Source organism: Vulpes vulpes, chromosome 7 (assembly GCF_048418805.1).
Source record: "Vulpes vulpes isolate BD-2025 chromosome 7, VulVul3, whole genome shotgun sequence".
Taxonomy (NCBI): domain Eukaryota; kingdom Metazoa; phylum Chordata; class Mammalia; order Carnivora; family Canidae; genus Vulpes; species Vulpes vulpes.
In genome coordinates this window covers 102,342,903-102,368,802 of record NC_132786.1, presented here as the reverse complement: position 1 = coordinate 102,368,802, position 25,900 = coordinate 102,342,903, and the positions used below count along the sequence as shown (strand labels likewise).

The window sequence follows — 25,900 nt, the reverse complement described above, 5'->3', positions numbered from 1 at the left end:
AGCCTGTTTGAGGAGAAAAAGAGAACTACATTCATATATCAACCCCACCCCACCCCACCCCCGCCCAATTTCTACCTGCCTTCCTCCTACAAGCGACTCTGCCTGGAAGCTAAGGAGAAGGGTATTTGTAGCTAAACAGCTAGCAGTAAGCAGGTTAGCAATAAGCAGTCTTGACATTCTTTACATTTTTAAATACATCAGGTTCAGGGGAAAACCAAACAGCTGCCCTTTTATTATATGGGGCCAATAATAATGGAGAAGCCTAAAAACAAGGAGGACTTCCATGTCACTTTTTACCTCACTTTATAGAGAGATCAATTCCAGTCTGATGACCTCTGTATGGACCATGTGCAGTGGGCAGAAGTAATCCCAGAGAAAGAAAAGACATAGATCCAGACCTCCTACAATTTAAAATGCTCTCAAATCTTGGGGCGCCTGGCTGGTGCAATAGATTGAACATCTGACTCTTGCTTTCAGCTCAGATCACGACCTCAGGGTCTTGAGATCTGGCCTCACATCAGGCTCCATGCTTAACATAGTATGCTTGAGATTCTTGCTCTTTCTCTCCCCCACTCAAAAAAATGTTTTAAAATAAAATGCTCTCAAATCAACAGGCAAGCTTTGGAGAAATGGCTAGAAGTTTTTAAGGCTCTGTTAGTATTTTAGAAATATGTGAAACTCTTAAATCAGACACTGGGCAGCCTGGGTGGCTCAGCGGTTTAGCGCCGCCTTCGGCCCAGGGCATGATACTGGAGACCAGGGATCGAGTCCTACGTCGGGCTCCCTGCATGGAGCCTGCTTCTCCCTCTGCCTGTGTCTCCACCTCTCTCTCTGTCTCTCATGAATAAATAAATAAAATCTTTAAAAAAAATCATACACTCTCGAGTCATTACTGAGACAATCTCAGGCTTCTTCAAGAGTCATCAAGAGGTCCATCTATAAAACCTAAGGAGATTACAAGGAGGAAAACAGATCAAGGGAGTGTTGAATCCCACTCTGTCTAGCCTCTAGGAAGTAGAAAATGATAGAAATATTTTGGACCCAGAAAAATCCCTAACCTGAGCCTTGCAAATAAAATCTTAGTACTAGAGTTCACAGTGACAGAAAACTGCTGTAGGTGCATTAATAGTGCCCTGAATCCCATGGTGGGCACAAAAAAATGGCCTGGGGATAGTCTGAGAAGATTCTGTTCACCCTGGAAGAATCTGCACTAAGCCAATCCCTCTCTTCCCTTTATTCCAAGATTAGATGTAAGACACACTCTCAAAAACACTAGAGCCTGGTGCTCCCAACCAATTCCCCAGGAATGGGTTCACCTCCTATGATTCCCAAACCCTGGGCATACTGGGCATCAGGATCCTGAGTGGTGGGTTACCATCAATGCCTGGGTGTCAAATGTATATCGTGTGATGCCCTGCAGACTCCTCGCTGCTGACACAGGTCTTTAAGAGCAAAGCAAGGAGCGAAAAGAAGCAGATCTCTCTTTTGAATCAAAGGAAAGGAATTCCTATGTCCTAGGATCAAGATGGAGTGTACTTAAGCCAAGATTAGAAGAATACAGAGTAAGACATGGTGATCAAGACCACAAACTCTGGAGACAGACCCTTTTGGGTTTAAATCTGTGTACGGTCTGTAAGATCTATACCCATATCCAGTTTCTTAGCACCATAGTCCTTTTATCTAGAAAACAGTGGTGATAGAACCTCACAAAATTGTTAGATTAAACATGATACTTACTTTACATGCAGAGCACAGTACAGGGAACAGTCCTTGGTAGATGCTCAATAATCATTATGACCATAATGATCCCACTGAATGAGGGGCATTATTAAAAACAAACCCTCCAAATCCTTCCTGCTGTAAAGCTTTCCTCCCAGAGCACATTCCAGTTTTGAATCATTTTAATATAGGAGGTGTAGAGCTTCCAACCAAGAGGCAGGCAAGTGACCCTTACCTGGCAGGGGTCCCCTTTCTGTGCCCTCCTGCTTCAGTCATCCGCTCAAGGCTTTTGGACTGAAACTCCCAATTCAGATTCAAAGAAAAGAGTAAAAGGGATTTTTTATCTCTTTTTTCAAACTCATGAAGATGAAAGACAAACAAGCAAACCAAAAAAAAAACAAAAAACCCATTTATCTCAAAACTGAACGTAACATTATGCATAAATTTCCAAACACCAGTAGCTCAAAATGTTTTGTTCCTGAGCCTTGGTACCATTTCTACCACAGTACCCTCCCACCTAAAAAGACCCCTCAAAACCATAGTTTATTTCTTTGCCTGAAAATTGGTTAAAAAAAAAAAAAGAAAATTGGTTAATAGTAAAGGAAAGGGAGAAGGTAGGTGGATGAGTTAAGCAGCTGAGAAAGTTAAATGAAAAATGATTTATTCAAATGACGCTGCTAATCAACAATTAGAAACAATGTGAAGTTATACTTGACCTAAGGACTCAAAGAAGGTCCTAAAGTCATTCTGGAAATATGTTTGAAAGATATGGACACTGGTAAAACCTAAAAAAAACTTTTTTTTTATAGCCTAACTTCCTTAAGTACAGATTAAAATTACTGATTCATGTTAAGCCAAAAAGGTGCAAAAGGACTATCTTGATCTGATTAAGCACAAGTCAGACCTCGAACCATGGTCTCCCAGATCTCTAACCCAATTATGAATTAGTCACTTCATATTTTATTCCTAGTCTTTTCCCTACTCTGCAAAATACTCCTGACCTGCTGTTTATAAAACAAGGTCTGAGGATGATCAGCCATTTTGGATTTTCTGTCCTTGTAATTTTATACAAATGGAGAGATTTTATCTCCTTATTTTATCTCCTCCAAATGGCTATTAATCACACTTCATAGTATCACCCACTACCACCTAAAATAATGACAGCATGGAATAATGAAAAGAGAACAACCTTTAGCCTTTTCCCATACCTAGGTCTAAATCCTTTGTCTGCAACCAAAATGTCTAGTAATTGAGTGAAAGATAAATCAGCTGTGATATAGCCACACAACAGAATAGCCATAAAAATTATATACTTACTGACTTGAAAAGAAGTTCATACATTATACAAAAAGAATGTATGGTATAATTTTTTAAAAATATAAATACAGGTATAGATGCACAAAGCCAAAGTGTAGGATGGCTTAGTAACTACTTTTAACAAATATTTATCAGGCACCTGTTATGTGCCAAAGTTGCATATGCCCAGACTATGTATCAGTGAACAAAATGAAGTCCCTGTCCTCATGGAGCCTAGATTCTCAGAAGCATCAGAAAAAACCCAATACATTAATACACAATTTAATGTTAAGTATATGATCACTATGAAGAAAAGTAAAAAGGGTAAGGAGTGCTAGAGGCATGCTAATTTAGGTAGGTGGTCAGAGACAACTTCCCTTAAAAAGTAACGTTTGAGGGCAGCCGGGGTGGCTCAGCGGTTTAGCGCCACCTTCAGCCCAGGGCGTGATCCTGGAGACCTGAGATCAAGTCCTGCGTCGGGCTCCCTGCATGGAGCCTGCCTCTCCCTCTGCCTGTGTCTCTGCCACTCTCTCATTCTCTCTCTCAAATAATTAAAAAATTTTTAAATTAATTTTAAAAAAGTAACATTTGAGCCAACACCTGAATTTGTGGGGGTAGGGTGTGACGATATCTGGGAATTCAAGTTACAAATAGAGGAATACCAAGTTTCAAGTTGCTGAGGCAAAAGCATGCTTGGTATGTCCCAGGAAGAGAAAGTCAATATAGCTGAAGAGGAATTAAAGAGGAAGGCAGAGATGAAGTTAGGAAGCAGGCAGGAGCAAATTAGGGCTTTTCAGGCCACAGTAAGAATGCTGGATTTATTTTAATTAGAAACGATAAGACAATAGAGAGTGTGGGCAGGAGAGATGAGATTCTCATTTATATACTAAAATGTCAACAGCATTTATCTGTAGGTAGAAAAATTTCAGATTTTGGTTTTCTGTATTTATTCTCATTTTCATATTCATTTCTCTTTTCTCTAGCTCTTTAGCTCTCTCAAAAGATGAACTCTACCATTTCCCCAATCAAAAGTTAAGAATCATTCAGGGCTTTCAATGATTTAAAAAACTGTTTCAATTAACTCGTTCATTCAGGCATTCATTCAAGTCTCTTTCATTACATCATGTCCCCTTTGCAAGTAAACACTTCTCTTAAAAAATAAAACAATATAACTAGATTAATAGCTATTCAGCTGAAAGTGTTTGGTTAAAAATAGAACACTATTTGCAGTTAAATCAAAAGTACATGTCAGAGGTTCCCATGTAGGCTATTAACACTTTAGCCTTCCTTTTTTTTTTTTTTTTAAGATTTTATTTATTTATCCATGAGAGACACAGAGAGAGGGGCAGAGATACAGGCAGAGGGAGAAGCAGGCTCCCCGCAGGGAGCCTGACATGAGACTCCATCCTGGGACTCCAGGATCATGACCTGAGCCAAAGGCAGATGCTCAACCACTGAGCCACCCAGGGATCCCAACACTTCAGGCTTCTGAGACAGAATAAAATGAGATGGGGCAGATTCTATAAATTCAAAATAAAGAAGAACGTGATGTCACTAAAAAGGCAGACCTGAGGTGCTTAGGTGGCACAGTCCACTGAGTATCCAACTCTTGGTTTCAGCTCAGGTCATGATCTCAGGGTCATGAGATTGATACCCACATTGGGCTCCTGCTCAAGGTGGAGCCTGCTTAGGATGCTGTCAGTCCCTCCCCCCTACACACACACACACACACACACACACACACACGTGCATGCGTGCTCTTTCTCTCTCTCTCTCTCTCAATTAAATAAATAGGGCACCTGGGTGGCTCAGTCAGTTGTGTCTGCCTTTGGCTCAGATCATGATCCCGGGGACCTGGGATGGAACCCCACATCAGGCTCTCTGCTCAGCGAGGATTCTGCTTCTCCTTCTGCAGCTGCCCTGCCTGAGCTTACTCGCTCTCTCACATACATAAAATCTTTTAAAAAAGAAAAAAAGAAAAAAAAAAAAAGCAGACCTGAGCCTCTATAGCCTATTAACTCCTGAGTCAAGGTCCTAAGTATTTCTTAAAGACAAATGAAACCCAAGTTATCATAAACTATGTGAAATAACATTTACTTTTTTTTCCTTAAAGATATTCTGAAATAACCCAAAGGAACCCTGAAATAAATTTGAGTTTTTTGTATGTTTAGTGATGCCCTGTGCTAATGTTCTAATTAACTTAAAATATAAATAGTATGCTATGACTTTGAAAAACTCAAAAGTAGGGGCAGCTGGGTGACTCAACTGATTAAATGTCTGACTCCTGTCCTGAGATCAAGCCCCATGTCGGCCTCCCCGCTCAGTGGGGAGTCTGCTTGAGGGTCTTCACTCTCCCTCTCCCTCTGCCCCTCCCCCCAAGTAAATAAATAAATCTTTAGAAAAAACCCCCACAAACAATGGAAAATTGCTTTACTCGTGACAGGAGAGTCTGAGTTCAGGGATTGATGGGACCAAGTCTGGTGGTTATGATCAGAGGTGGTTCCTAGGTTTGTACCCTCAAGTTGAAGTTTACTGTTGAGTTTTTACTTTTTAAGGATTTATTTACTTAATTTAGAGAGAAAGAGAGCATGAATGGGAGGGGCAGAGGGAGAAGGGGAGAATCTCAAGCAGACTCCACAGTGAGTGCAGAGTTGGATGCAGGGCCCAATCTCATGATCTCAACCAGGAGATCATGACCCAAGCCAAAACCAAGAGCTGGCCACCTAAGTGACTGAGCCACCCAAGCACCCCTTCATTGTTTTCTTTTGAAAAAGGTATCTGCAGTTGATAGAACAAAACCCAAAGTTATCTAAGATTCATTTCAATCATTTACCACTTGTTAAATGTACAACCACCATGAAAAAAAAAACTTGTAACACTTTGTAAGTACAAATAATATATTTTATTTCATCCCTGAAAACAAATGAAAAACAAAAATGTCCACATCTATTAAGACTGAACAATTATTCCAAACTTCACCTGGCAATGGTATGCAATTAATTTCTTCACATAAAGATAAAGAGTTTAGAAAGCTACCTTTCATGAAACAATATTTTCTCATACTTATTTTAATAAAACATCTTAATTATTGCTACTATGTGTGGTAGCATATTATAATAACAAACAATACAATATCCAAAACTAAATTCAATATAGTCTAAGTCTAGAAGCTAGCTGCACTTAAGCAGTTATTATAATAGAGAATAAATACTATGAAATATTGGGCATTATACGGCAATTAAATTTGCTACAACGGAAATTTAAATAAAGGTGTACTTTGCTCTATCCTAGAATTACCCAAGATTAGGATCTCTTGTGCTATATACAGTAGCTGTTTTCCTGAAAAGAGAGTCAATCTTCATAACTTAAATTATATTTTAAATGCTCTTAATTGTTTTTAAGTGGTCATTATATAAAATGAATACCTAATGTATCTGTTACACAAATCTACAACTTCATAAAGCCAGATACTCTTACATAATGTCGACATTTCCAAGCAATTTAATGCAACACAAATACCTTTATTATATACACCTGGCTAAAGACTTTAAATGTCCCAGTCTCACAAATATCTCACTTGCCCCTTCCACTGTCAACGTAATAAAAGCAAAAATTACTCAAATAAGGAAATAATGTGCTTTCCACATAACAGACACTCAAAGGGTTAAACACTTAAATTAATATTCATGTATGTGAAAAATCATGAATACTTATGTTAAATTTGAGCATAAAAATATCTTCTATTCTTTATGATACATGTAAGAAAATGTTATGTATGAGATTAGAGATTACTATTTTTATGTTATTTGTCTCAATGTTTAGAATAGGTTATGGACAGTGACTGCTAACCATTTCAAGATTATACTCTTACAAATGTAGTTTTTCAAAATATACAATAATTAACCTCCAGTTATTCCGAAGGATAGTGCAAATGAAGACATTCTTTGGGTCATGACTTCAAAATCCTATTTTCAACTTTATACTTCCTTTCTCTGCTCATAATCTGAGTAACAAAATATAGTACTGGAAGTAAGCACATTTTCTAATAGTCTTGGTTTAACAGTTAAATCTATTGAGAACAAATGACAAAATGATTCAATAACAATATTCTCCACTTGTCTAAAAAAGCATGTGATATATTTAAATAAATATTTTATAGAAATGAACCCATATCTTTCAGTGTTTTTGTTTCACCTTGATCTCAAACAAAAGATTTATACAAAGATCACCTACCTGCTTACTACATCAATAATGTTATCAAATTCCCTTTAAGGATATAATACAGCATTCAAGAGACTTGCCTGAAAGCAAACTAATAACTTTTAAAATATATATACAGAATTAGAGTTCTGTGAATCCAGCATATTCCTCAGAAATGCGTGGGGCTTTTATTGTACAGTATTAATCTATCCTAGCCAGCAACTGAAAGGCTTTCTGCCATAGGATATAATCCCCGGTGGATGTAGCAGCACAGGTGATCTTCAACTGCTATCTAATGCTGCCTGATGCATTTATCCTTTTATTTGTGGTTACTGGCACCAGGTTTCCACTGGTGCCATTGGTAGTGTTGGTTGCCGAGCCGTTCACAACAATATAGTCGACTTTGTTCTCCAGCTTTACCAAGCGTTGTAAAATGTCATCTAAAAGGACAGCAATTGTTCTTTTTAGATCCGCTAGGGGAAAAAATCAGAATAAACTGTATTAAACACTGATAGAGCACTTCATATTTGTATTTTCCTAGTTTGAGGGGAGAGGGAAAGTGAAACATTACTGAGCCATCAGAGAGAAAATATACTAGAGAGAAAGCACTCATACTACAAATAGGAAAAACCTAATTATTTTAACATAGCATAGCAAATAGCATCATATATAGAGCTTCCTAAAGGAATTTCAGAGTTATAAATGTAAGGGAAACTCACTTTTCTAGTGCAATAAAACACACTTAAAGTCTGGTTCAGAGTTGTATTCCCTCTGTAAGGAACCCCATTTATCTTGAGTTTCTTAAGCAGTTTGTAAAGATGACTGTGGACAAGGCAGGTAAGGTAAAAACTGGGTGAGCTAAGTAAGAAATTCAAAGAAATGCAGAAACAAGAAACCTGGATCCTCCAGAGGCTGAAGTGTATGTGTGAGTGGGGGAGCCTAGGATTCAGGGCAGATGCCAGAAAACTGATCAGTATATTAGAGATATTAGCAAGTGGTACGGACTTAAATTTTTTCCAGAATGACCGGGAAGTTTACATCTCTTTGGAGGTTTAAGGGGTTTCAATAGGATTTACTTGGAAAGAATACAATTATGACTCATCCTTAGAATTATATTTTCAAGCTTCCTAAAGGTACTTAGTATATATGAGGTACTCCGTGTCAACTAATATTGTTATTTTATGCTGATATCGAACCAAAAAAGCAACTTGAGCCCCAACAGTCATCTAACAGCAACTGACAGGTTTGCTGATGGTTCTGTTACAAAGAGATCAGAAAAAGCACAAGCAAAATAAAAAACAGATAAATTCGACTTCATCAAAATTTAAAACTTCTGGGCATCAAAGAGCATTATCCAGAAAGTGAAAATAACAAGCAGAATGGAACACAATATTTACAAATCATGTATCTGACAAGGGCTTAATCTCAAAAACATATAAAGAAGTCTTAAATTAAACAACAAAAGGATGAACAACCCAGTTTTTTTTTATTTTTTTTAAGATTTTATTTATTTATTCATGAGAGACACAGAGAGAGAGGCAGAGACACAGGCAGAGGGAGAAGCAGGCTTTATGCAGGGAGACTGATGTGGGACTCGATCCTGGGACTCCAGGACCACGCCCTGGGCCAAAGGCAGGCACCAAACTGCTGAGCCATCCAGGGATCCCGAACAACCCAATTTTTTCAATGAGCAAAGGACTTGAATAGACAGACATATCCCCAAATAAGATGTGCAAATGCGTCATAAGCACAGGAAATGCCCAACATCACAATGAGATACCACTTCAACCTACTAGGATGGCTATAATCAAAGAAAGGGAAAAACAGTACAGTACTGGCACAAAAATAGAAACATAGCTCAATGGAACAGAATAGACTCCAGAAATAAATCTGTGCTTATATGGTCAATTAATTCCTGACAAAGGAGGTAAGAATAGACAATAAGAAAAATCCCTTCAACAAATGGTTCTGGGAAAACTGGACAGCTTCATGCAAAAGAATGAAATTGTACCACTTTCTAATATCATACACAAAAATAAACTCAACATGGATTAAAAACCTTTATGTGAGATCTATATTCCTAGGAGAAAACATAAGAAGAACTTTCTTTGACATTGGCCATAGAAACATTTTTCTAGATATGTCTTCTCCAGCAAGGGGAAACAAAAGTAAAATTAAAGTATTGGGACTACACCAAAATAAAAAGTTTTTGAACAGGGAAGGAATCCATCAAAACAAAAGGCAACCTACTGAATGGAAGAAGATATGTGCAAACAATATACCCAATAAGGGGTGAATATCCAAAATATATAAAGAACTTATACAACTCAACACCAAAAAAAAAAAAAACAAATAATATGATTAAAAATGGACAAAGGCAGGGGTGTTGGGTGGTTCAGTCAGTTAAGCATTTGCCTTCGGCTTAGGTTTTGATCCCAGGGTCCTAGGATTGAGCCCTGCGCCAGGCTCCCTGCTCATCAGGAAGTCTGCTTCTCCCTCTTACTCTGCCCCTCCCCTCCATCCGTGCTCTCTCTGGCCCTCTCTCAAATAAATAAAATCTTAAAAAGGGGGTGGGGGGACAAAGGGCTATTATAGACATTTTTCCAAATTAGACCTACAGATGGCTAACACATGAAAAGATGCTCAACATCACTTATCATCAGGAAAATTAATGCAAATCAAAACCACAATGAGAGGGGTGCCTGTGTGGCTCAGTTGGTTAAGCATCTGCCTTTGACTCATGTCATGATCCCAGAGTCCTGGGATGGAGTCCCACCTCAGGCTCCCTGCTCAGCGGGGAGCCTGCTTCTCTCTCCCCCCACTGCTCATGTAATCTGTTTCTCTCCCTCAAAGAATTAAATAAAATCTTTAAACTAAAAAACACAATGAGATATCACCTTATACAGTCAGGATAGCCAAAAACAAAACAAGAAATAACAAGTGTTAGCAAGGACATGGAGAAAAAGAAATGCTTGTACACTATTGGTGGGAATGCAAACTGGTGTAGCCACTGTGAAAAAAAGTATGGAGGTTCCTCAAAATATTAAAAATAGAATTATCATATAATTCAGTAATTCCACTACTGAGTATTTATCCAAAGGAAACAAAAACACTAATTTGAAAAGATACAAGCATCTCTATGTTTATTGCAGCATTATTTACAATAGCCAAGATATGGAAGCAACCCAAGTGTTCATCCACAGATGAACAAAGAAGATGTATCATATACATACAATGGAATATTCTCAGCCATAAAAAAGAATGCAATCTTGCTATCTGCAACAACATGAATGAAGCTAGAGAATATAATCCTACGTGAAATAAGACAGAAAAAGACAAATACCATATGATTTCACTCACATGAAGAATTTAAGAAACAAATGAACAAACAAAGGAAAAAAGACCAAAAACAGATTCACAAATACAGAGAACTGGTAGTTGCCAGATGGAGGTAGATAGGGGAGACAAATAAAATAGATAAAAGAGGATTAAGAGTATACTTATCTTGATGAGAACTAAGTAACAAACAGAATTGCTGAATCATTATATTGTTAGCTGAAATTAATATAGTAACACTGTTAAGTATACTCCAATAAAAAAATTTCTTTTAGAAGAAAATAAGCCTTAGTAATAAGCATATGGAGAAACTGGAACTCCCATACACTGCTGGTGTGAATATACAATGGTACAGCCACTGTAGAAAACAGTTTGGCAGTTCCTCAAAAAGCTAAACATAAAATTACCACATGACCCTGGAATTCCATTCCTAGGTATGTATAAACTCCCCCAAATTGAAAAGAGACCCAGAGACACTTGTACACCAATATTCATAATATCCCAAAGATGGAAACAACCCAAATGTCCACCAACAGACGAAGAGATTGACAAAATGTGGATATGAATGCAATGGAATATTATTTAGCCATAAAAAGGGATGATGTCCTTTTTTTTAGAGTGGGGAGGGGCAGAGGAAGAGGCAGAGAGAATCTTAAGCAGGCTCCACACCCAGGTTGGAGCCCAATGTGGGGCTCCATCTCCCGACCCTGAAATCATGACCTAAACCAAAACCAAGAGTCAGACACCGAACTGCCTGAGCCTCCCAGGTGCCCCAAGAGGGATGATGTTCTGAGACATGCAACAAGATGCATGAATTTAAAGGCATTATACAAAGTGAAATAAGCCAGATATAAAAAGGGACAAATATTGTATGGCTCCACTCATGTGAACTACCTAGAACAGACAAATTCATAAAGACAGAAAGTAGATTAGAGATTACCAAAGGCCAGGAAATGGGGAAATGGCAAGTTCTTGCTTAATGGTCAGTTTCTTGTTTAGAATGATGCAAATTTTAGAAAGATAATAGTAATGGTTGCACAACACTGAGACTATAATTCATGCCACTGAACTATACACTTTAAAATGGTTAAAATGAGGGTGCCTGGGTGGCTAAGTTGGTTGGGCATCTGCCTTTGGCTTGGGTCATGATCCCAGGGTTCTGGTATCGAGCCCCACGTCAAATGAGCAGGAAGCCCACTTCTCCCTCTCCCTTTGCCTGCCGCTCCCCCTGCCTGTGCTCTCTCCCTGTCAAAAAAAAAATAAATAAAAACTTTAAAAAGACAAAATAAAAATAAAATGGTTAAAATGACAAATTTTATGTTATATACATAGTTATCACAATGTGTAAAAAGTGAAAAAAAAAAAACCAGAAAGTAGTGAGAATAGTAGTGGTGGGTGATGGTAGAGAGTGATTAGAAAATGTTTATTAAAGGGACGCCTGGGTGGCTCGGCGTTTGAGTGTCTGCCTTTGGCTCAGGGCATGATCCCAGGATCCTGGATCTAGTCCCACACTAGGCTCCCCGAAAGGAGCCTGCTTCTCCTTCTATGTCTCTGCCTCTCTCTCTCTCTCTCTCTCTCTGCGTCTCTCATGAATAAATAAATAAAATCTTTAAAAACAAAACAAAACAAAACAAAAACCAATGTCCTAAATTGTTAAATGTACCCATTCAAATATTCTAAAATTAACTGTTTTGTTTTTTGACAGAGAGACAGCAAGGAGAGGAGGAGGGTCAGAGGGAGAGAGAATCCCAAGCAGGCTCCACACCCAACACAGAACCCAACACGAGGCTTGATCTCATGACCCTAAGATCATGACCTGAGCTGAAATCAAGAGTCAGAGGCTTAACTGACTGAGCCACCAAGGTGTCCCTAAAATCATCTGTTTTTAATAAAACATTATAAAAAAAACCCCACAGATTTTAACTACTTTGCTCCATGATATAAAATCAGTTAGTTGACAAACAAAAATACGGTTTCCTGAGCTTGAGATTCTTTTGAATATAACCAAAATTTCCTTTCTCTAATTCACAATATAAATTTATGTTTACATTTGATGGGATTACCTATTTACAGGAATTACATACATGTTTTTATATGAGAGTCCACAGTATTATATACTTATGAGAGTCCACAGTATTTCTCCATAAAGCCCTATCACTGAAGGTGCTAGCAATAACTCCTTTCCTACCGTGGGCCTCTTTTCAGAACCCCTAAAAACTACTTGAAATCAGAGACCATATTACATCCATCCTTTTATTCTCAGCTCACCGTTTTGATACCTATCACACAGCAGACACCCAACAAATGTTTGAAATAAACATTTCAATATCTGACTCATGTGTTTAGTAGGTGATATCATTGTTGAGACTGATGTGAAGGATCAGATTTAGGAAATCTGATTTTTTTTTTTTAAAGATTTTATTCATCTATTCATGAGAGACACAGAGAGAGAGAGGCAAAGACACAGGCAGAGGGAGAAGCAGGCTCCATGGAGGGAGCCGAATACAGAATTCGCCTATTTCTCTGCCTCTGAGCCAAAAGACAGACACTCAACCACTGAGCCACCGAGGCATCCCATGAAGACCTTTTTTTTAAAAAAAAGTATTTATTTATTAGAGAGAGAACACACAGGCAGGGGGAAGGGAGGAGAGGGAGAGGGAGAAGCAGACTCCCCACTGAGCAGGGAGCCCTACCAGGACTAGATCCCAAGACCCTGAGATCATGACCTGGAAGTCAGACACTTCACTGACAGAGCTGCCCAGGTGCCCCAGAAGTAAAGCCCTTTGATGCTGTTCTATTTCTGCTTTAAGCTTCCTATTCTGGAAGAAGAAATCAAATAGTTTGGAGGAGAGGGGAAGGAAAGAAAGAAAAAAAAATGAACTCTAACAAAAACACAGATACCATCAAAATAGTAGCTAGCCCAATTATTTCACTATACACAAAAACCAAAAGGAGGATATAATGCTATTAAATATACTAAAGATGGTGCATATAAAAAGATTCAAACTACACTAAGCATAATCAGGACTGTGAGGCATAGTAGGAAGCCACTGTCATACTAAGACCTATGGAACGGAGGGAGAAAGCAGGGATGTAACCAGAGTCCAAATACAAGGACACCCAGTGGCAAACAAAACCAAGGCACGCAGTCTGAAAGAAGCTGGGGCTACCAAAGAGATACCATCTGAGGCAGATGGAGAAGGAAAAAAATAGAAAATTAGAAATCAAGGCTTTCCCTCTTCCAACTTTCCAAACTACTGCCAATGCCCCCCTTTGGCTAAACCCAAGCAGAAGCTCACTGATTTGGGAACTTGGGGAACACCACCTACTCAAATCAGTCTCCCTTGAAATACAAAACAGGAGACAAAGGGTAAGTAACAAATCTGAAGACAACCAGGCACAAGACCAGCACAAACAGCAGGTATACACACCTTCAGGAACCCCATACTTATTTCTCTCTGCTTTATCTCTTATTTATAACTCAATAGGTTTTGCTGTTTGTATGCTTATGAGCTGCCTCAAATCTGTCATATAGGAAAGGCAGATGTAAACAAAGATAACCATGTGTGTACACAAAAAAAGTACTAAAATGCAGTAAAACACAAAATGACTACTGAAAATAAAAATATTTAATATAAAAGTCAAAAACGTTTCCTTATCATTATTTTTCAAATTCAAATTGACATTTTACTACCAGTAACAATAGCTTAACGGTACAAGGAAGAAAGCTTAGAAGTCACTTCTTAGCTATAAGAATTACTTACCCACTATAAAGTTTATTATGAAGCTAGCAATAAAATGTTTCCTAAGAAACATGAACTAATTTAAATTGAACAAAGACAGTACTGTTAGGTAAAAGTGGTTTCAAAAACCTCATAAACTCTACAATCAAACGTACATTGTTTAATCTTTTACATTTCTAATACAGCCACCTTCTCCCACTAACTACTGAATAAACTGTGTCATTCGATAAAAATTATATTACTTCTTAAGAGTGCAAGGCACAGTGTTTAGACCACATAAGTAGATCCAGACATGTTCCTGTCAAATTTTAAATACAAATTAAATGCCTAGGGACATAAAAGAAGCCTTATTTTTCTTGAATGAGAAAAGAAAAGCTGGAAAATGAACTTGACTAAATAATATAAACCATAAATAAGCTACATTTTAAATAGCCACATCAAAATCACTTCGAACAGAAATTCTGAAATTAACTTTCCTTTAACATATTTAGAATATAAAAAATTACTCATTACAGGTTTGGTTTGCTTTTCTTATATAATGGTAATAAATTTTTAACTTTGAGATAATGATAGATTTACATATAACTGTAAGAAATACAGAAATTCCTGTACCTTTACCTAGTTTCTCCCAATAGTAACATCTTATGAAACTACATACATATTACAATCAGAATACTGACATCAATACAAAATGCAGAATATTTCCATTACCATAAAAATCCATTACCCTTTCATTTTAACACCCACTTACTTCTCATTAGCCTGTTAATATGATAGATTACATTGAATGATTTTAAAAATTGAACCAGCCTTGCATCCCTGGAATAAACACCATTTAGTCTTGAGGTTAAATTCTTCTTATGGGGCACCTGGGTGGTTCAGGTAGTTAAGGAACCAACTCTTGATTTCAGCTCAGGTCATGATCTCGGGTCCTGGGATCAAGCCCCACAATCAGGCTAGGCTCTGCTCTCAGCACAAAGTCTGCTTGTCCCTCTCCCTCTCTTTCTCTCTCAAATAGTCTTTTTTTAAAAAAATTCTTGTTATATGTTGCTGAATTCTGTTTGCTAATATTTTCATAATTGTGTTCATGAGAGATATGGGAGAGAAATGTTCTCTCCCATTTTTTGGAAAAGACTGTGTGGAATTGGTATTCCAATTTAAACTTCTGATAGAATTCTCTGGTGAAGGCATCTGGGGCTAGAGAGGTCTTTTTTGGAAATTCTTAAACTATAAATTAAATTTCCCTAATACTTACAGAGTTCCCACAATTTTTATGCTGTAATTTCATTTTCATTTAGTTCAAAAAATTTTTTAAATTTCCCTTCAGATTTCTTTGATCCATAGATTATTTAGAAATGTGGTTTTTACTTTCCAATTACTTGGAGATATTCCCTATTATTGATTTCTAATTTTAGTTCATTGTGGTCAGAGAACATGCTTTGTACAATTTCAAGTTTTTTAAATGGATTGAGGTTTGTTTTACGGCATAGGATATGGTCTATTTTGGTAACTATTCGATGGACTCAAAAAACAGGTATTTCCTGCTGCTGTTGATGGAGCTTTTATATATGAAAGTAAGATCCCATTGGTTAGAAATTGTTCTTCAAAAATCTGCCAAGATATAGAAGATCTAAGTAGTTCTATCAGTTCCTGAGAGGGGGAGTTTTTAAGAGCTCAGTTATAATTGAGGATTTACCTATTTCTCCTTTTATTTCTACCACTTTACACATACAAATTTAGAATTGTTATTTCTTCTGGGCGGTTTAACCCTTTTATGATTATACAATGTCCTTCTCTGACTTTTCTAGTTTTCTTCACTCTGAAGTCTACTTTACATTGTTTACATATCTTTTTCCATCCTTTTACTTTCAGCCAGTCAATATTATTAAATTTGAAATAAGTTTCTTGCAGATGGTACATACTTGGGTCATGTTTCCCAATCCAGTCTGCCAATGTCTTTTAACCAGTATATTTAGAACATTTACATTTAATGCAAATGTTATACAATAAGATGTAAGTCTGCCATTTAACTTTTTGTTTTAATTGTTCTGTTTTTCACTTCTCTGTTTTCTTTCCCCTGCTTTCTTGTAGGCTGTTTGGAATATTTTTTAGAATTTTTAAAATTTATTTATCTATAGTGTTTCTGAATGTATCTTTTTGTAAAGTTTTAGTGGTTGCTCTAGATATTATACCATATACATAACTTATCACAGTCCTTTTACCAATCCGAGTGACATACATAAGCTTCACCTCTCTTTACCACCTATGACTCATTTTATGTGAAGAAAGGTGTCATTTTTCCTCCAGTTGCATTTAAGATATTTTTTTCTAGTAGCTCTTTAAGTTTTCAGAAGTTTAATTATGATACATTTTGATATATTTTAGGGGGCTTGTCTTATTTAGGGTTCACTCAACTTCTTGAATTTGAGGTCTATGTTTCACCAAACTTAGGAAGTTTACAACCATTATTCTTTTTTTAAGATTTTATTTATTTATGAGAGAGAGAGAGGAGAGCGCGCACAGAGAGAGAATGAGAGGAAGAAGCAGACTCCCCAGTGAGGAGAGAGCCCAACACGGGCCTTGATCCGAGGACACTGAGATCATGTCCTGAGCTGAAGGCAAACATCTAATCGACTGAGATGCCACCCAGGCATCTCAGGCAACCATTATTTTTGGAGTACTTTTCCAGCTCTGCCCTTATTCTCTTATTCTCTTCTCCTTCCAAAACTCCAATGACACAAACATTACATCTTTTGTTATAGCCCCACAGGTTTCTAAATCTCTAGGGTTTTTTTTTCCCAGTCTATTTTTTCTCTTGTTCAGATTGGGTAATTATATTGTTCCATATTCCAGTTCACTGATTCTTTCATTTCCATTCTGTTAAGTCAATCTGCTGAGCTTTTTGTTTCAATTACTGTACTTTTCAGTTAAAAATTTCCATTTGGTTTTTTTTTTTTATATGTTCTATTTATCTGCTAAGATTTTCTATTCCTTTGTTGAGGCTATTTTTTCATTTGTTCTATGTTCATTAATTCCTCACTGAAGCATTTTTAATGCCTGCTTTAAAATATTTTTCAGATAATTCTAACACCTGTCAATTTTCTTTTCTCATTCAGTTAGAGCTTTTCCCAATTCTTGGTACAACAAGCGATTTATATTTGAAATCTGGACACATATATTAGTTTAGGAAGTCCTGGACTTATTTAAACATCCTATGTTAGTAGTCTCTAATACCACTGTGGCAGGGCAGAGGGATGACCCCTTACTACTGCCAGATAGAAGAAACCTAGTTCCCCATTTAGCCTCCATTGTCATCTGAGGGTGATGAGCTCCTCATCACTGCTGAATGGAGGCAGGAGTTCCAGGTCCCCATTGATACTTTTCCTTGATATTGTTGTAGGAATGGTCTCCTTACTCCTGGGCAATAGTGAAAGTCCTGACACTCCACTAAGACTCCTCTGACATCACCCCAAGGGTGGGGGATGGGCACCTCATTACTTGCCAGTGGGCATGGAAGTCGTGGCTCCTCATGTGGTCTCCATAAGGGAGGTCTACCATAAGGAAGGGAGATGTGAATGCCTCATTATAGCTTTACAAGGATGGAAATATAGGCTTTCCATTTGGCCTTTGATCATGCAGGTCCTGATGCAGCCACAATATTTTTCTGTGATATTTGGCTGGAGAAGTGTTACTGTCTAAAAGTTTTCTATCTTGCCAGGCTGCCCCTTTCTTGTCTACAACAGGCTTCTGTTGGGGAGGTTACTGGCTTCTTCAGCTCAAAGTCTGGAATACATGAGATTAAAACAAAACAAAACAAACAAAACAGGGATCATACATGTCCTGACATCCGTAGCCAGTCTTATTTTTTCCCTTCCAGATCCTTACGTTTGTTTTATATAAATGTTCAGAGTTTTCAGTTGTACTTAAATGGGTATTACAGGAACAGGGAAAAGAGGGATGTCCATCTTCCCAAAGTCCCCAGCTCAGGGAATTCTTTTTAATTGGTTTTTATCAACCTTGAAAGATATTCTCTAGGGGTGCCTAGATGTCTCAGTCAGTTAAGCATTTGCCTTCAGCTCAGGTCATGATCTCAGGGTCCTAGGACTGAGCCTCACCTTGGGCTCCATGCTCAGCAGGGAGTCTGCTTCTCCCTCTCCCTCTGCCCTTACCCCCACTTGTATGCACTCTCTTGCTCTCTCTCAAATAAACAAGTAAAATCTTTAAAATAAGTAAATAAATAGATATTAAATTGTTCTCCAATTCTCCCAAAATGTTTTTGAAGTCTATCTTTTAAAAATGTTTAGTCACATTGGCATACAATAAATAAAACCAAAACTCTTAAAAGACAGGTCAGTCTTTGGATGGAAAAAGTCTGTACTGATAAAATACTGATATTGTTATAGATAGATTAAGAAACAGTATAGGAAACATTGCATCAACTGCAAAGCATTCCATTAATAGTCACTGTGAAACTCAGATCAAGTATCCCAAATTCATTGTTCTAGGCTAAACCCAGAATCCAAGAAATAATGTTACATGGGAAGAAACAAAATTACATCAGTGATCTATAAAGCTGAACTGATCTGCCTATGACCTCTGCAATAGTAACAATCCACTGTAGACTAACTTTTTTTTTTTTTAATTAGCTTAGGGGTGGGTGGCTCAGCCTGTCTGCCTTCAGCTCAGGTCATGATCCTGGGATTAGGCCTCACACTGGGCTCCCTGCTCAGTGAGGAGTCTGCATCTCCCTCTTGCTCTCTGTCCCTTCCCCCAACACATGCTCCCTTCTCTGGCTGATAAATAAATACAATCTTTTTTTTAAAAAGTAGCTTATGCAAAAAAATAAATAAATAAAAATAAATAAAGTAGCTTTTTTTTTTTTCCCAATTGGGAAAAACAGGTTAAATATTTCAAGGGAAGACCATTCAATAATATTTTTGATCAACTAGCATTTTTGTGTAACAACAGAAAGTGAAATAGTTTCTATAAATGGTTAAAGGTTCGAGTACTCCAGAACTTGTAAAATTCTCATTTTATTGTAATTTACACTGCCATGTCAAATTAATGAAGCAAAAGGTAGGATTCAAATAATCAATCTAGAATAACAGGCTACCTAATTTGGAAAAAAGAACCTGCATCTCTTCCCGCTTACACCAGAAATCTCAATTACATTACATAAATGTAAAAGCAAAAACAAAAAACCCTACCATATTAGAGTGTAAGCTTTGAAGGAAAAATTTTAAGCATAAAACTAAAACATAAAAATAGACACATTCTACTACATGAATTTTTAAAATACTATACCAAGTTATTAGGCAACTGAAAAACCAGAGGAAAAACATCTGTAACATTTAATAACAGCATTAATGTTTTTATAAAGAATCAGTCAATTAAGAAATTTCTCAGCAGAAAAATTGGCAAAGGATACAAACAATTCACTCACACAAGCAAGAAATACAAATAGCTAACAAAATCTTTTAACCGGTCCTGTAAACAAAGAAATGCAAAAGCAAACACGTAGAGGTCATTTAAAATTAAATTGTCAGTGTGGAAAAACTGGCACTTTCATACTGGTGGAGCCATTCTGAAAGACAATCTTACAGATGTCTATTACATTTAACATACATATCCTTGGCCAAGAAATTCCACTTCTAGCAAATTTATCCTTCAGAAACATTCACATAAATATGAAATATTTTAAAAAAATGAAACAACATTAAGTCACTGTACAGGATAATAGACCTATATGTAATAACATGGAAAGATATTAACAGTAATTAAGTGAAAACAGATAAGCTGCAAACTACTATCCACAGTACAATCCTATTTTTGTTTGAAATAAAACAATGTGCTAGATAGTGTGTAGGCAAACTACAGCTGGTTGGCTGCTTTCTTGGTAAATAAAAGAGATTTGCTGGAACACAGCCATTCTCATTTATTGCAATGGAGACCATATGACCCACAAATCTGAAAATATTTACTATTTAGCTCTTAAAGGAAAAGTACACTCCCCCAATATGGGTAAAATTAACTGACATTCTCTCTGCCCTACTTGTACTTATCTATGTTGTATATTTCTGCAATATCTGAATGTTCATAATAAACATATATTTATAATCAGAAATAAGTAAAGCATTATTTCAGGGAATTGGTTAAATACCACGTGGCCATTATATTATATAGGTATGTATTCAATGGCAGAAATATTTTTACCTTATATTAAATCTTAAAACATAGTTTATCAAATACCATATGTAGATAGGTCTGATGATTGCTTTAAAAATCGAGTGGTTATGCACAGCTGGGCAGCATTGCACAGATGGCTGCTACCCTTTAAAATATCAGTTATTTTGCTCAAGTAGAAGTAATTTATTTTCAAGCATTCCTCTTGATCAATATCAGCGTCATTAGACTAAGCAGAAAGCAAAACAATGTAATTTCTGCATCTCTATCTGCCACAAGTACCTCCATCTCAGTGTATACCATCTCCTTTATCACTAAGTCATCTTAATTTGATCCTCAAGAGCCAATGCGAGCTAACCCTCATCAGTTCATAAGAACCATCATAAAGGGGAGAAGAAAAAATAGAAAGTGTCCAGGGCATTTCCAGATAAAGATAAATTCAAAAGATATTGACCTCTGCTGACTCTGGATGAAAAGAGGACTTCACCCACCTTCATTTTGACCTCAGTCTGTACTTTCTAATTGATTAAGGTCTTCTTTCCAGCTTATCTCTTAATTCAAGATCTTGTGGACAAAGCATCCCAAGATGGGAACCCAAACTACCCCCACCAAACTACCAACCTTTGTCCCACATTTTCTTTATATAAACCTAGCCGCATTTTCAGCACTTTGGAGACAGTCTTTGGAACACACTAGTCCACTGTCTCCCAGGAGTGGCCTCACTGAAATCAATTCTTTTCTTGTTTCACCACTGCCCATGTCTCTGCCTCTGGATTTTGTCAAAGCAAGGGCAGAACCTGTTCCATTTCAGTGCCCCCAGAGCCAGATGCTCTTACATCCCTGCATCCCAGGTATGTGGATACTCCACCAAAATAGTAAGGGCACTTTTTGCTCTTTTTCTTTATTTTTTTAAGCATACATCCATGAGGCCAAAGATAACAGAAGAGGAGACAATAGTATCACAACTCCAGAAGTTGGAAAGCAGGATGAGTGTTCACTGACTTAGCAAACCTGAAAAAGTTGGATCTTAGAAGAAAAACCAAGAAGCAATTCAATTATCTCACAGAACTGTGGAGTTCTTAAAAGGCCCAGGAACTCTTATAGAGGGTACCAATGAAAATAGGGGTTGGAGCACCTCAGTGGCTCAGTCAGTTAAGGATCTAACTCTTTTTTTTTTTTCAAAGATTTTATTTATTCATGAGAGACACAGAGAGAAAGGCAAAGACACAGGCAGAGGGAGAAGCAGGCTCCCCACTCAATCCCAGGACCCCAGGTTCACGATCTCAGCCAAAGGCAGAAGCTCAACTACTGAGCCACCCCGGTGCCCAAGGATCCAACTCTTGATCTCACCTCAGGTCTCAATCTCAGGGCCAAGAGTTCAAGACCCTCAATGCGCTCCATGTTGGGCGCAGAGCCTACTTTAAAAAAAAAAAAAAAAGAAAAGGAAACAGGTAAAGATGGGACTAAAACAGGAGAACTGAGTGAAAATTTACATATAATGATATGTGATTCCTAAATTATCTAGAAGACTCCCTAACTGGGCAATAGCCCCTTGCTCACTGCAGAAAATCTAAGATACATTTTCTTTTCTTTTCTTTTCTTTTTAAGATTTTATTTATTCATGAGAGACACAGAGAGAGGCAGAGACACAGGCAGAGGCTCCATGCAGGGAGCCCAATGTGGGAGTCAATCCCGGGTCTCCAGGATCACGCCCTGGGCTGAAAGCAGGCGCTAAACCACTGAACCACCCAAGGATCCCTAAAGTACATTTTCTGAAGCCAGTAAAACAATTGAGGGCCTGGGGACCACACTGAAGACTCAAGGAGTAAGTTAACATTTACATTTCACTCACTCAGTGAGGCTGAGACTACCTGTTGCTGCCCAGCCTTTCCTCTCATTCAGATCCTAGAACACCTGGGAGGCCTACACTCTCCAGCAAGAGACTGGAAGTCCTTCTCTAGGGAATCTGACCAGCTCAAGAGGAAAGACCTAAATACACTGATATTTGGGATACCACAAACAGCCACTGAGATTATATAATAGAGTTCCGCTGGCCTTTGTCCCTAGTTCCTGGAAGGTAGCCTCCAACTGTTTTAAATTTCTTGAGTGATAAGAGAGTCTGTTATTCACAGTTAAACCCTGGGACCCCACCTGATAGTTTACATTAACAAGGTGACTCAGACTGGGCCCCTAGATAGTTTATGCTAATGAGATTATTCAGGATGGGGGCTGGCATGCGAGAAAGATCAAACTCTGTGATTAGGGAGTCCAGACTTTTCAGTAATGTCAAATGAGAGAAGGGCTGGAAATCAAATTCGACCATCTGACCAATAATCCAAGCAATCACACCTACACAATAAAACCCCAATAAAAATTCTGTATACAAAGTTCAGGTGAGCTTCCCTAATTTACAGTACTCTTAATATGGTCACACACTGGGGTAATGCAAACTAATTCAAGAAAGAGAAAACAACAGAAAATTTGCATTTGAAACCTTCCAAGACCTTGCTCTATGTGTATCCCTTTGGCTAGTTCTAGTTTTCTTTTTGCTATAAAAAACAATAATAGTAAAAAAATAAAAAATAAAACAATAATAGTAAGTATAGTGCTTTCAGGGAGTTCTTTAAGGTGATCTAATTCATTATCAAACCTAAGGGGGTAGTGGGAACACTCAAATTTCTAGCCAACTGATCAGAATTGAGAGTGGCCTGTAAACACCCAAATTTATGGCTAACATGTGAAGTGAGGATTGTGGAGGATTATGCTCTTAGCCTGTGAAACTTGACCTAACTCCAGGTAGTTGGTATCAGAAGTCATTACAAATATTACGGATACTACCAAGAAAATGTCCCAACCAGATCATATTATACTGAATGCCACACGACAACTCAACACGTCCTATTAAACTTTTAGTATCTCACTCTTTAAAGAAGCCTCAGGGGAGCCCAGCTGGCTCAGTTGATAGAATGTGGGACTCTTGATCTCAGAGTTGTGAGTTTGAAACCTAAATTAGGTGTAGAGATTACTTAAAAAACATAAAATCTCGGGGCATGTGGATGGCTCAGTCAGGCATCTGACTTTTGATTTCAGCTCAGGGCATTATCTCAGGGTTGTGAGATCAAGTCCCATGACAGGCTCTGTGTTCATTCAGCATGGAGTCTGCTTGTCCCTCTCCCTTCCCCTGTCCACTTCTCCTCAATCTCTACAAGGGTGCAAGCCCTGCTCTCGCTCTCTCTTTATAAAGTAAATAAATAAAATCTTTAAAATCAATAAATCAAAGTTGCAAAAGGTTAAGGATCATCAGATATATTTCGATGAAACAAAGAGGGATGCCTGGGTGGATCAGCAGTTGAGCATCTGCCTTCAGCTCAGGTTGTGATCATGGTCCAGGAATCGAGTCCCCACATTAGGCTCCTGCTTCTCTCTCTGCCTATTTCTCTGCCTCTCTCTGTGTGTCTCTCATGTATAAATAAATAAAATCTTAAAAAACAAAAAACAAACATTTCAAAAAGCCTACCATTGGGGTGGCTTAGTGGCTTAGTCAGTTAAGTATCTGCCTTTGGCTAGGTCATGATCCTGGGGTCCTGGGATCAGGCCCCATGTCAGGCTCCCTGCTCAGTGGGGAGCCTGCTTCTCCCACTCACTCTGCTGCTCCCCCTGTTGTGCTCTCTGTCAAATAAATAAATAAAGCCTTAAAAAAAAAAAACCTATCACTGATAATCTTTGAGAAATAAAAAAGCTCTTAGAAATTAAAAATATAAAAAAAATTAAAAATATAAAAAAAAGAAATTAAAAATATGAGAGAAAATGAAAAGCTCCATAGAGTTGAAAATGGTAAATATCTCAAAAAATAAAGCAAAAAGATAGTGAGATGAAAATTGGAGAGTCAATAAAGGAAAATTCAAGGATCAGTTCAGAAGGCCCAAATGCTGAAAAACAGAATTTCAGAAAGAAAGGATGAAAACAATAGGGCAGAAGAAATCAAATAAATAATTTAAGAAAAATATCCCCAAATTGAAGGATGTAAGTTTCAGGATTTAAATTTAAAGTGCCCACTGAGGCTTCCCTCTCCTCATCTCCAAAATCATGGCAGGTGGGACAGGGACATTCCAAAGATTTTCATCTTCACTAGTGCCCAGAGTTACTTTGGACCCTGGAACCAGCCACTGATATACAGCTATACTGAAATCACAATTTTTTGAATGACAGGAACCAAATGCCCCTTAGGGTGCAGTAATCCAACACTGGAATCTTCTTTTCCAACATGATTAATTTTGATGACACAAAAGATAAAGTGCTGGTGTTTCTCAAGCTGCAACCTGAAATAATTGCCAATCAGAATCTACATAACAACATTCTTTATCTATGTTAGAATCACCTATAAATTCCTTTCCCAAGCAAGCAGCAAGGCAAGTATTTGCACCAATGTTGTTAGAGGATCAGGAATGGAGCAGAAATTTTAGTCCCAAACATCAGAATCTTTTGAGTAATCTAGAAAGCTGGGTTGGGTATAGTTCTATGAAAATCAGACACTAACTTGTCAAAATTGAATCATAAGAATATAACAGTCAGTATTCTTTTTTTTTTTAAGATTTTTATTTATTTATTCATAGAGACACAGAGAGAGAGAGAGAGAGGCAGAGACACAGGCAGAGGGAGAAGCAGGCTCCATGTAGAGAGCCTGATGTGGGACTCGATCCAGGGTCTCCAGGATCACACCCTGGGCTGCAGGCGGCGCTAAACCACTGCGCCACTGGGGCTGCCCCATAGTCAGTATTCTTACACAAATTAATGAGTTCCAGTTTTGGATAAAACAAGCACATCATGGAAATAAATAGATTAGTGAAAAAAGAACCAATTATTTTAAAGAATTATTTGAAACAGCTCCAAGAGTTGTAATTGATAAGTAGCTATATATCAGGCTTTTGATAAAGGTACTTTAGGATTCAATCTTCACAGATTTAGTTCCATTTTAAAATCATGACTTGGAAAAAAAAAATCATGATTTGACAAGCAGAGTCCCAGATAGTGAAAGAGCAGGAGACCGTATTTTGTCTGGTCCCAGGAATTCAGCTAGATAGCCATCAAATTATTCTGAACACCTGCAAACTCAACAGGAGATCTAAGAAAAAAATAGCTGCAATTCTACAAACAGGAAAGCATCCACTTTCTGCAAAGTCTCTTCTCATTTGTTTAGTGTATATTTCTCTGGGGTCGCTGTTGCCATTTTAGTATTTTGTTCTCTTGTTCATCTATTCTTCTCTAGACAGAATGACAAAACAGAAACACTCCCCTCAAAAAACAGAATAAGAGGCAGTACTGACTGAAGGAACTAATCAGTATGGACATAAGATATCGGAAGTAGAGTTCAGAATAACAATTATAACAATTATTTCTTCAAGCTGGGCTTGAAAAAAGCATAG

General features: G+C 37.6%; 1 protein-coding gene across 1 annotated transcript in view; it reads right to left on the bottom strand.

Moving 5' to 3' along the window:
* Positions 1-5,894: 5,894 nt before the first annotated feature.
* The window catches only part of CCDC126 (coiled-coil domain containing 126), a 45,640-nt gene continuing 25,634 nt past the window's right edge, over positions 5,895-25,900 (bottom strand). The window contains exon 3 of the mRNA XM_025993132.2: positions 5,895-7,688. Coding sequence (XP_025848917.1) covers positions 7,504-7,688 — 185 coding nt within the window. The 3' untranslated portion in view covers positions 5,895-7,503. The remainder of the gene's footprint in view (positions 7,689-25,900) is intronic.